Here is a 12829-nt window from a genome sequence, read left to right as displayed (position 1 = left end):
AAAAAAAAATTGTGACAACCTGACAGGAGTATAATAATCATTGACAACATGTTCCGTGTATAATTATTAGTTTTAACTTTTTAGCATTAACAACTTATCCCTTTCTTATATTGTGTAGAATTTTTTACATTGTATAGAATTTTAGCAATGACAATTTTTCAAGTGTATAATTATCGACTTATACAATTTTCGAATATGTTTGCCAACTTTTCGATTAGCGATGTATAATAATAATTTTATAATGTGTATTAGCGATGACTTGTCGCAGGTATAATAATTATTTTAAAATTTATATCAATGACAATATAGACCGTGTATTATAATTAAAGTTATTTATCAATGATAACATTTCACGTTTATAATAACCTATCAAGTGCATAGTAATTATTTTAACAGTTGTATTAGTGATGACTCGTTCGGTATATAATAATATTTTTTATGTTTATAGCGGCAATAATTTTTCAAATTTTTAAATTATTAGCAGCAATAATTTGTTAAGTGTATAATTATCATTTTAAATTTTTTATCAATGACAACTTGTCGTGTGTATAGTAATCATTTTAAAACTTTATCAATGAGAAAATAACAACTTCTCTCGTGTATCAAAGTTAGTTTAGTCGATGACAACATATTCCGTGCATTTGAGTTACTTTTGAATTTTTTTCGTCAATGCCCACTTCTCCCATGTATTTTAGTTATTTACAAAATTTTAGACAATGCCAACTTATCATGTCCATTATAGTTGATGAGGATTCAATATCATTTTAAAATTGAAGTGAGATGATACTCTAAATAGTATAAACGCTTTATCACGAACAAATTTTGTAAATGACAACTTATCCCGTGTATCGAAATTAGTTTAGTTAGTGACAACTTATCCCGTTTATTAGAGTTAATTCTGAATATTTATTAGTGAAAATTTTTCAAGTGCATGATAGTTTAATTTATTCAATGTCAACTTCAGTTGTGCATTTTATTAATTACAACTTGTCTCATGTATGATTGTACTATTTAATCAATGACAACTTCTCCTATGTACTTTGGTTATTTATGAAATTTTAGTCCATGGTCACTTATCGCATGTATTTTAGTCGATGAAGGTTCAATATCATTGTAGAATTGAAGTGAGGTCATATTTTAAATAGTATAAATGTTTTAGCAGGATTTTTTTTTTATAAATGACGGTTTGTCCCGTATATCAAAGTTAGTTGAGTTAGTGGCAACGTATCCCGTGCATTTGTGTTAATTTCGAAATTTTACTCAACACCCATTTCTCCTGTGCATTTTTTTCTATTTTCAATATTTTAGACAATGTTCATTTATCCCGTGCATTTTAGTTAATGAGAGTTCAATATAATTATAGAATTAAAGTGATGTGATGTTCTAGATAGTATAAACGTTTTCGAAAGAACAATTTCTTTTTAAATAACAGCTTGTCTCGTGTATCAAAGTTAGTTTAGTTGATGACAACTTATTTCGTGCATTTGAGTTACTTTTGAATTTTTTGTCAATGCCCACTTCTCCCATGCATTTTAGTTAGTTACAAAATTTTAGACAATTCCCACGTATCCCGTCCATTATAGTTAATGAGGATTCAATATTATTTTAAAATTGAAGTGAGGTAATATTCTAAATAGTATAAACGCTTTATCATGAATAATTTTTGTGAATGACAACCTGTCTCGTGTATCGTAATTAGTCTAGTCACTGAGAACTTATCTTGTTTGTTTGAGTTAATTATGAATATTTATTGGTGAAAATTTGTCAAGTGTGTCATAATAATTTATTTAAAGGTCATGTTAATCGGTGCCTCCAGGGCACCGGTTACGCATACCATAAAAGGGAATTATTACCATAAAAGGAAATTGTTTTTGACTTTATTATAAATTAATTACATAATTTTAATGCTTTAATTACTATATAATTTCCTTTTTTATATTCTTAATCAGTGCTCATAGGGCACTGATTAGCATTTCCCTTTATTTAATGTTAACTTCAGTCGTGCATTTTATTAATCACAACTTGTCTCATGTATGACTGTACTATTTAATCAATGTCAACTTCTCCTATGTATTTTGGTTGTTTATGACATTTTAGTCCATGGTCACTTATCCAATGTATTTAAGTCGATGATGGTTCAATATCATTGTAGAATTGAAGTGAGATGATATTTTAAATAGTATAAACATTTTAGCTGGATTTTTTTTATATATATAAATGACAATTTGTCCTGTATATCAAAGTTAATTTAGTTATTGACTACTTATCCCGTGCATTTAAGTTAATTTTGAACTTTTAGTCAATGCCCGCTTCTCCCATGCATTTTATTTATTTATGATATAGTAAACAATGTTCATTTATCCCGTGCATTGCGTAGACTTTTTTATATTGCATGTATTTTTAGAAACGACAATTTCTCAAGTGTATAATAATTATTGACCTATACAATTTTAGAATATGTTAGCCAACTTATTATGTGTATAATAATCATTTTAAAAGAGGACTTTCAGAATGAAGAATATGATTAAAGGACCCCTAAATATATGATTAAAGGACCCTAAAAAATATGATTAAAGATAATATATCAATCAATTTTCAAAATAAAATTATAGTTAAAACAAAATAGGAGTCTAAAAAGCAATTTAAAAAATAGAATAATTGTCATGGTTAGGCCCAAACCGTGTAAAAAATAGTCGAAGTCCAACACATTTCTGAAAAAAGCCCAATAGATAACTTTCCATAACAAACCCTAATTTTCATTTCCCATTAACCAAAGACTGAAGAAATTCTTCTCTCTCTCTCCGCCGTATCTTCTTCTTATCTGCCCCCACAAACCATGAAAACCTCCTTCTACCTTCATCTGCAACTAACTCGGACCACTGTACATATAAATAAAGCCACCATTATTTTGAGATCGAGGAAAGTATGAATATTGAGTCCAATTTCTCTCCGATTCTGCAGCCACCGTCAGACTCCTCTGCAAAAATCAAAGTGATATTTTGCTTACCCTAAACATCCACAACAGAAAATTACGACCGGAGCAACTTTTTTTGGAGACAACCGCAACATCAATAGCTTCAGTTTCGTCATCAAACATGCAACAACAAAAACATTCAAGAGATGAAATTTGATGTGATTCTCTTATATTTTCAAGAGATGTAAGATTTTTTTTTTTGTGATTAATGAATCTGTTTTAGGTTTTTTTAGATCTAATACTAATGTTATTATTTTTGTAATCCTTTTACTGGATCTTTGATAAAGAAGCTTTTATATTGCAATTTCCTTGAAGACTTCGTTTGAAGTTATTTTTTGATTCATGCCGCAAAAAATTATCATTTTTATTCCAATTTTGAATTAAAATTAAAAATTGAAACTTTTGTTCAGGAAATAAGGTTTTTTTTTTTTTTTTTTTTACGGTGAATGATATTTTTTTTTTGCAAATCAAAAATGTTTTTTTTTTCTTCTATATACGATCCCTGTTTTTTATTTTTGAAATTGATTTCTTCATCACTATTTATTTATTTGATACATGCAACAACCAAATCACATTTATTAAAGGAAAAGAAAAGTTTCTAATTGGTTATAAGTCAACAAAAAAAAAATTATGTTTTGCTGGTAAATATCGTTTTGTAAATAATTTTGTTGATTTTTTCAAAGAACTTTTTTTTTTGATTTAATCTCATATCTACATTAATATCAATGATTTTGATTATTTACATGATAGACAAAAAAAAATTATGTGTAAACCTTGTTTAATATTTTTTTTTCTATCATTTAAATGATTTATTTATCTACATAGGAAAAACAGATTTTAAACTTATTTTAAAAAATAATAATTCATTTTAATAATTCAAAAGAGTATTTATACCCTGATTTCATGTGATGTTTGTTTGTTTGTTGAAAAATATTAATTTTATTTATATTTTACAGAAAATTGGTCACCCTTGACTGGAGAAAGGAGAGAAACTTTTAACTTTCTAGAAAATGAAGTGGAAGAACAGAATTTGAGCTTAGCAAAAGGTAAAGAGGAAAAAGTGTACAAAAACTCTTATCCATTGGTTTAAATCTTTTAAAATTTTGTAGTTTGTTGCATAGAACCAAACCTTATCCGTTGGTTTAAAACTTTTTATTTTTTATGTTTATTTGTTGCTATGTGTATTTTCGTTTTCTTTCTTTATTTTTGTCAATAAAAAGAAGGAAAAAGTAATAGAAAAGAAATACAAAATTATGAATGATGTTTTGTGTACCTTGGATATAGAACATGGCATGTTGAATGATCTGGAAAAAAAGTGTAGTTAGTTTTACATGATATTAAAAAAATTAGGAAAATACTTTTTAGCAAAGAAAAAAAAAGTTTTTGTTAAGAAGAACAATGAGTGAAATGCAGTATTGAATATTGGATAAAAGTGTGTTGAATCTTGTATAAAAATGTGTTGCTACAAAGATTATTTATCTTTTGCCTTGTTGTATTGTGAAATAGTTTGTTAAAAATGTTCAAGATAATAGTTGTAGAAAGGTGGGAAATTTTGTTTTGGTACGATATGTACTGAAATTGTTTGTATTTGAAATAGAGTTTGTTATATGTTTGTGCAGTTGAAAAAAAGAAGAAAGTGAACTTAGTTTAGTTTAACATGATGATATAAAGGACATAAAGAAGGAAGAAGACATGTTTGCAAAGAGAATGAAGAAGAAAGAAGAGTTGTTTTTGTTACCTTACATTTCCTTTACATTTGCTGCAAAATAAGAAAGTGAGAGAGGAGAAAAATGAAAGAACAGATTTGTAAAAGTATTGAATCTTATAGAAAAGAATTTTGAAATTTGAAATTCAAATGTGAGAGTTTGCCCCCAAAATTTTATGGAGCAAGTTGGCGTGGGAACTCTTAGATGTATTGGTAGAAGCATAGTTGTCAAAGCGGAAACGCGGCGCGGCCACCCCAAAAATTGACGCGGCGCGGTATGTGGGCGCGACGCGGGCGCTATTACATGACGCGGACACTAATATATTTAATACTAAAATACTATAATGTTGAAAAAGAAATACTAAAACAACTTAAATGTTACTCAAAATTCATAATGTATACATAATTTGAAATAAAATATCATAATGTTAAAAAAAAGAAGTATTAAAATACCTTAAATAATATACTTAAACAATATACCATAATGCTAAAAAAATTACTAAAATACCTTGAACAATGTATTTAAGAAACAGATTAAATATATATACTTATTAATTTCAAAACTATATATCATACTATATTTTTTTGATAAAGACAAATAATATATCATGCAATAATTTAAAAACAATATACTATACTATGTATTAATTATTATTCCTTTGAAACATGTATTATTACTATTAATTTAGTAATACAATTTTTTTTTTTAGAGAATACAAATTATTATTAATCATTATTGAAAATAAAAAACGAAAATGAGCAGAGAAGATTTAATTAAATAAAATAAAAAATTGATAAGGGATAAGAAAGCAAGCTGACAAATAATAGTATGTTGTAGTGGAGTGGATGTGTTACAGCTGTGGAGCAAAAAGTGCTGTACAGCCATTCACGTGACTGAGACGTGATTTTTTTAGATCAATAAAATAAAAAAAAACACGTCTTTCTATTTCTCTTTCCTCTTCTTTCTCCTTCTTCTTCCTTCTGCTTCTCCTTCCTCCCCTCGTCTCTCTCTCTCTCCTTCAGATCTAACCGGAAAACAACCTCTAAAAACCAAAACACAGTCGTTTTGAGCTCCGACCCGGAAAAGCGGGCGATTTGACCCGCTCCCGCTCCAGGTAAAGGCGGCCGCGAAACCCGCTATGGACCCGCTTTTCCCTAACGCGCGAATCGGTGGCGCTTGGACGCGGTAGGCTGTTTTTGGCCGCTCCGCACCGCGATCGCGCCGGGAGCGGCCGCTATTGAGTGCATATTGAATTGACATTTTGGGTCAGACTTAGGAATCCGAAAAAGTGAATACTATTTGGTCTTAGTAATCGGCATGAAACCGGGAAAAGAAATTTGAAGTGCAATGAAACAAAAAATAACATAACTTGGTAGTTACATGACATCATTTTTGTAAAGATAGGTCATTTGGTTAACAAAAGCAATATTTAGACTTGTTTTACCCCTCAATTTAGGACGTGTCATTTGTAGAGGATGTCCAGTTTGGATTTTTCCACAACATACTATCTTCTTATATTAAGGAGGAAGAGAGATAGCATATGTCAGAACAATACCATTTTATTCAAATTCTGCTACGCTATTTGACATCACTGCTGTATACATTTAATCTCATTATGTTTTCTATATGAGTAGTGACAATATCATTATTAGTTTTGGCTATTAATTAATTAATTAACTCTAATGTTTGGTTTTCAGATTGCACTGCACTTCCAAAAGAATTGGTTGTGCAGTCCTTATTTTCATCCGAACCAATCTTTAAGTCTGTGTCGTCGGTTTCTTAGTTCTATTATGGCTGGTGATTCCTCTGCAATCTTCAATGGAAATGGCAATGGCAGCATCAACCTACAGAGGACTTACCAAGTGGTTGTGGCTGCCACCAAAGAAATGGGCATTGGTAAGGATGGGAAATTACCATGGAGACTACCTACTGATCTCAAGTTTTTCAAGGAGATAACTACTACAACATCCGAGCCTGGGAAGAAAAATGCCATTGTTATGGGAAGAAAAACATGGGAGAGTATCCCTCTTCAGTTCAGACCTCTTCTTGGTCGTCTTAATGTTGTTTTGACTCGCTCGGGTACCTTTGATATTGCAGCAGCAGAAAATGTTGTTATATGTAGAAGTATGTCGTCTGCGTTGGAACTCTTAGCAGCTTCTCCTTATCACACTTCGATTGAGAAAATATTTGTTATAGGGGGTGGTGAGATATTTAGGTATTTCTTTGTTTTAATTCTCCTTCATTTTCATGTTAAGCTCTTTCTCTGCTCTAGACTTATAGATTATTATTTCCATGTACAGGGAGGCTCTCAATGCACCTGAATGTGAAGCTATCCACCTCACAGAAATTCAATCAAACATTGAGTGTGATACTTTTATGCCTCCAATTGACACCACTATATTTCAGCCATGGTACTCGTCCTTTCCTAAGGTGGAAAACAACATCCGATATTCATTCACCACTTATGTGCGTGTAAGGAGTTCTGCAGCAGAGTACCCGAGTCAGAATACTGATTCACTTTTTGATAGTAATTCGGCTTCTAAAAAATTTGAGGTTCAGAACTTTTCTTTTCTTCCGAAAATGATTTTCGAGAGACATGCGGAGTACATGTATCTTAATCTGGTTCAAGAAATCATATCTCAAGGTACCACTAAGGGTGATAGGACAGGGACTGGGACGTTGTCAGCATTTGGTTGCCAGGTAAAATTTCAGTTAGTGTGTTGTGGGTTGATGCAATTTATATGCTTATGTCGTCTGTAATAATTCCACAGATGAGGTTCAATCTGCGCAGAGGCTTTCCTCTTCTAACAACTAAGGTATGTAGCAAGATTATTGTTTAAGATGTGTTAGTATACTGTGCAAACTAACCTGTTATTGTTTACTCATTTTTTTTGTTTACTACTCTCGGTCTTTATTGGGGAAGTGAAATATCTATTTGTATATTTTGATAAAGAAGTTGAAATGATCTTTGCATTTGGTTGCTAGAGAGTATTTTGGCGAGGGGTTGTTGAAGAGCTTCTTTGGTTTATCAGCGGCTCAACAAATGCAAAGGTAATTATCTTTTGCCAATCTTATCCACACGCATATAAATCCTCACCTTTCTAAGTTTGGTCACTAACCAGCTGACTTGAGCCAAATACTGCGGAACTCAGGTCTGGGGTACCTCATTTTACCCGAGCTTAGGTTTGACTAGCAGACCTATTGCCAGCTTAAGAGCTTCCAATCCAAGCCAACTCAAATTTCTGTTATTATTTTTAAAATTTCTTTGCCTCTTCGTGTATTTATCAGAAATTTGTAATATGCATGGATTCTTGTTAATCTACACAGAATTAACAGCTCTAAACTTGTATGCTGCTGGGTCATATCTTTCACCATTTTGAAGGATTCCTAGGCTGGCTTTCTGCCTGGTTGCAACATTAGATCCTAATGGTCGTTCAGGAAGTTAATGAAGATGACTTATTCTTGTTGACTGAAATATTAATCTTAACTGTGATGCTATGGATTATAGAACAGAAGACAATATGATGATAATAAAGTTTGCGATTGTTTCTCTGCCATTTCTTTGTTAGCATTGAAATAATTAATAATTACTTGAAGTTTTATTCAATCATAATACTTAACTTGCATGAGAAGTTTTATTTTTTGTTGGTATAGTGAATATGAATTATTATCAAAGCATGTTATATAACATCTATTTATACTTATATTGACAGGTGTTGCAGCAAAAAGGCATTCATATATGGGATGATAATGCATCCAGGGAGTTCCTTGACAGGCGAGCATGTTTGTTAATTGTTGTAACTTTTAAATACAAATTGTACATTTCTCTTCTTCTGTTTATTGACTGGCTTTACATTTTATTACAGCATTGGTTTGTCAGAGAGGGAAGAGGGTGATTTAGGACCTGTTTATGGGTTTCAGTGGAGGCACTTTGGTGCCAAGTAAGTGGATTTGTACCTTTCTCTTGTTAGGTCAATAGATTATTATGTTGTAGTATGCCCTTCATTCCCCATCCTAAATTTTATAGGTATACTAACATGCATGGTGACTATGCCAACCAAGGACTTGATCAGCTTTTAGATGTTATCAACAAGATAAAGCATAATCCCGATGATCGACGGATCATTCTCTCTGCATGGAATCCAGCAGATCTTAAATTGATGGCTCTTCCACCCTGCCACATGTTTGCACAGGTATGCAACTTTATTTGGGTTTCTCTTTGAAAACTCCCCCTCCCCCCCTCCCTCTCTAGTCTTTCCATCCTTTTTTAATTTATATTCTGAATTTTAACTTTTGCAGTTCTATGTAGCAAATGGGGAGTTATCATGTCAAATGTATCAGCGATCTGCTGACATGGGCCTGGGTGTGCCATTTAACATTGCATCTTATGCCCTCCTGACATGCATGATTGCTCATATTTGTGGTATGCAAATCTATCTAAGTACAGCTGTAAAGTAAAATATGTTATAATATGTATGGTGTTGGTGTTCATAGATTTAAATTACACAACTATTAATTTCCATATGAGATAAACTTTTCACTGAACAACTTTAACTTTTTGGGGAAGTAGGTTTATGAGATAAACTCTTCATTTCGTTTTTACATGAGTCATTTGTGGAGGTTGATACAACAACAGTTCTATGTATCCTTTTTTAGTAACATGAATACGTTTTTGAATAAAGCTCTTAATTTTCTGTTGTTGCTCTTTCCAATATTCTATCATATGATTCACTTTTGAAGTTTTAACTTTTTTATAGCCTTTTGAGTAGAATTGCTTTTAGACAAAATGTATTAAGCAGTTTTTGCTTCACTGGTTAAGGTTGGATAAAAAAGTTAGGGGTACAGAAATGAGAAGTTAAAAGTGTGGAGTCACATTGTGGAAACACACAGTTTCGGCTGAAGTAGAAGTAAAATAGAAAATATTGAATGCAAGTTTATCAATAAGCACAAATCTTTATGTTAAGGCGAAAATTGGAGAACAAATAATGCCGCAAGTCTCGTTTTCTAAAAAAGTTAGTGATGTGGACATAGAGTGAGGTTTCAACCATGAGTTCAAAAGGGAATTGATTAAACAAAAAATGCTTCAAGTTTTGTAATAGAAAATAAGAACTCTATATTGGAGGAGTTTTTTTTGGTTTAGATATAAGATTTGTAATTTTGTTTGCATGTGAATGTTGAGCAATAAGCAAGAAGTAAATTTAGTATTGTACACGGAGAATGTTAGATGGAAGAGTAGCAGCACAAGAAGGTAAGTGTTGTGAGCCCGACATTAGATGTAATATGGTTTGAAATTGTGTTTATAAGTGAATGATATCCTTTGTCTTTCAAGCTGGTTTTGTTGGGTTGAGTTAGACCTAACCCAAATTTTAAGATGATATTAGAGCCTATTAAAGATCTGTATTATCCGTTATCAAGCCACATGGTTCATGCTCTAGATGTCCATTCAGAGTCCCACATTGGATATTTGTTTTTTTTTTAAATTATGATTAACGTGACACTAATGACCATTTTACAACTATCCATGAGGGGATTTGAACTCCATTCCTTCCGGTTACAAGGTCCCACATTTGATGTAATATGACCTGAAAATCTTCCTCCATTGTAGAATAGACTACAGTCTTGTCTTAAGTGGTTTGGGTATGTATGGAGAAGGCTTTTGAAGAGGGTTGTTTAACAGATGGAGGATAGTTTAATAGCTAGAGTTAGATCAAAGAAAACTACTGGCCAGACCATTAAACCATTAAGAGACAAATTTAGGGGGTAAATGGTCTTCGGATCTAATACTTGGCAGTGTTTTATGAGATCTATTGATCCAATCAGTGGTGTTTTTTTGTTTCTGTTGAATTATGTTGGGTGTTGTTGGACTTTGGATTCAAAGTTTATTGGGTTGATAATATCGTTAAAGATATCAAGAAGTAATTTGAAATTGAAACCATCAATTCTTATATTGTCTTTTTCTTGTCAGAACTTGTTCCAGGTGATTTTATCCATGCTATTGGGGATGCACATGTGTACCAAACTCATGTGAGGCCTTTGCAGGAGCAGCTTCATAACCTACCAAAACCTTTTCCAGTATGTGTAATGTTTAAGAAAATGATTGGTTTTAATGTTGTTAGCCCTACTTTAGATTTGTGTTTGATTTTACTCCTTTACTTGCTGACTAAACTGACTCTACTGCAGACTTTGAAGATCAATCCAAAGAAGAAAGATATAGATTCTTTTGTGGCTACTGATTTCAAGCTCATTGACTATGATCCTCACCAGAAGATTGAGATGAAAATGGCTGTTTAAAATATGGGAGAGCTTATGCCCTGCTTCAGGTTGTTTCTGCTGTTTGAAATGAGGCAAGTATGCAATTTAGTTCTGTTGGATATCATTAAGGTGATTCAGTTTTTATAGAATGCAGAATGGTGCTTTCTTTCTAGTGGTCCGTGAGCTCAAAGCCTTGGTGATCATGTATGCTCAAGTGCTATATTACATGTTTAGAACTTTTTGTATTTAAAAACGGCTTATATAAATCTATATTAAGTTTGAATGGATTTAAAATTATTCTTATTCTGTATCAAATTTTGTCTCAAACTAGTTTATCATCAAATGTTATTTAGAATATCTTGTAAGTCTCAAACTTTTGATTCAAGTAGTTATATTTATAGGCTAGTTTCAAAACTTTGTTTTTAGATTTATTTTGAACACATCAGAATTGTAGAGTGATTGCATTTATCCTGTGAAGCATGGACTCTGATGCAGACCCTTGACACACACACACACACTGCAAATGTAAAAACCATAGACTCCAACACCAACATGTTATCTAATCAATATAAGGTCTTTCACCTCTTACTGATCATTATCTCTGAAAAGACATCTAAATCTAGTGCATTCGAAGACAAATTAGCAACTTCAAGAATTAATTATGCAATCATCAAGTGATTCAAAATTATCTCCTGCATCACCCACATTTTAGTATCCTCTTGAAAATATTGTGGAGTATTTTTTGAAACAAGTCGAAGGTTGCTATGGACTTTCTTAATATTGAGCTCTGTGGTGCCATCTTGTTTCTCTTTAAAGAATGGATAAATGGATATGCACTTCAATTCCTCTCATTGATGAAGATGAACAAGGTTGTGAGAAATCTCTAAAATAGTGCAATCAAACTATGCACTTTGAGAATCAAATGGATCACTTTGAAACATGAAATATGACTCAGACAGGTTATTGGATTGTAAAAAGAGAAGGCTTGATGCAAGACCCCTGAGCGCAAGGTGCACCAACTAGCATTTGGCATCTGCCTCGTGACAGATACAGGGTTTTCGGTTAGAGGCTATGCAAATTGTGTTTTTATTCCAAATGTTGTCTCTCTTCAAGGATTTTAAATTCAAATTATTACGATATTATTCTTTCATGTCTCATGTCTGGGATGTGTTTATCCATGAATCAGTACAGTTTTTTTGTTTGAATTACTTCATGAAGAATCAAAACTTTGTATGAAGAGTAATTTCTCGTCATCAAATGGCGCATCATGTTCAATCAATAGAACTCAAACATATGGCATGTGAAAGCTTATTAGGGTGCCTTGATTTTGTAAAATATTATTGAGAGGGGATTCACTTTTCTTCTCATTGCATCCGGTTTGCTTAAATTGGTGGTGGTGACACGAATATAAAGCTTACCTGTGTCTCCACACTTTAAAATATATGTGCAACAATTGCGATCGTCATGAACTTGCCACCGAGCTTATGGTTAATCCTACCTCAATCATTTAAAGAGTAAGCAATGAAGATGTGTACTGCTCTTAGTCTCTAATGTTCAATTAATGTATAGTGCACACCTTAACGGAAATTTGATGCTGGAATATCCCTTTCTTGCATGTTGATATTTGACATTTTTCTCACTTTCAATCATTGAAATCCCACATTTCATGTACTAGGTGGAGATGTAAAGTTTTCGTATTTGTTCCTTTCTATACTTTATAGATAGGGCTGGCGAAAGATAGTATATAATCAAACCTTATGCAACCAATCACAAACCAATAAAATGTCATTCACAAATTTAACATAATCTATTAATACAATTGTAAACAAGATTAATGCAAAATACAATAACGGATATGTTTGAAACATGTAAAATAGTAAAAATATAGATTAAATTA

General features: G+C 32.0%; 1 protein-coding gene and 1 long non-coding RNA gene across 7 annotated transcripts; one reads left to right on the top strand and one right to left on the bottom strand.

Moving 5' to 3' along the window:
* Positions 1-2641: 2641 nt before the first annotated feature.
* Positions 2642-4834, bottom strand: LOC112422691 (uncharacterized). Its single transcript, XR_003013206.2, has 3 exons — positions 4713-4834; positions 4248-4278; positions 2642-3075 (listed from the first exon to the last, which is right to left on the bottom strand). It is a non-coding gene; the product is annotated as an uncharacterized lncRNA (long non-coding RNA).
* On the top strand, positions 3021-11346 carry LOC25495385 (bifunctional dihydrofolate reductase-thymidylate synthase). Of its 6 annotated transcripts, XM_024786085.2 has the most exons (12): positions 3021-3158; positions 3931-4020; positions 6378-6895; positions 6981-7380; positions 7452-7496; positions 7666-7731; positions 8394-8455; positions 8547-8621; positions 8708-8873; positions 8980-9103; positions 10646-10752; positions 10861-11305. In XM_024786085.2, the coding sequence occupies exons 3-12, from the start codon at positions 6471-6473 to the stop codon at positions 10969-10971; spliced, it is 1581 nt and encodes a 526-aa protein (XP_024641853.2). In that variant the 5' UTR covers positions 3021-3158; positions 3931-4020; positions 6378-6470; the 3' UTR covers positions 10972-11305. The 6 variants fall into 6 exon arrangements, with proteins under 6 accessions (XP_024641853.2, XP_024641854.2, XP_013451060.2 ...); XM_024786086.2 differs by lacking the exons at positions 3021-3158; positions 3931-4020 and adding an exon at positions 5630-5865 and having other exon boundaries at positions 10861-11346; XM_013595606.3 differs by lacking the exons at positions 3021-3158; positions 3931-4020 and adding an exon at positions 5630-6052 and having other exon boundaries at positions 10861-11346.
* The last annotated feature ends 1483 nt before the right edge of the window (positions 11347-12829 follow it).

Source organism: Medicago truncatula, chromosome 6, assembly GCF_003473485.1.
Source record: "Medicago truncatula cultivar Jemalong A17 chromosome 6, MtrunA17r5.0-ANR, whole genome shotgun sequence".
Classification (NCBI taxonomy): domain Eukaryota; kingdom Viridiplantae; phylum Streptophyta; class Magnoliopsida; order Fabales; family Fabaceae; genus Medicago; species Medicago truncatula.
This window is presented reverse-complemented; position numbering and strand designations above follow the sequence as displayed.

Excerpts from the sequence above, each read along its gene's own strand:
- LOC25495385 (XM_013595605.3), top strand. The coding sequence starts at position 6,363 with ATGTTTGGTTTTCAGATTGCACTGCACTTCCAAAAGAATTGGTTGTGC. Across the intron at positions 7,497-7,665 it reads TTCCTCTTCTAACAACTAAG|AGAGTATTTTGGCGAGGGGT; the intron begins GTATGTAGCAAG and ends TTTGGTTGCTAG. Across the intron at positions 7,732-8,393 it reads GCGGCTCAACAAATGCAAAG|GTGTTGCAGCAAAAAGGCAT; the intron begins GTAATTATCTTT and ends TTATATTGACAG.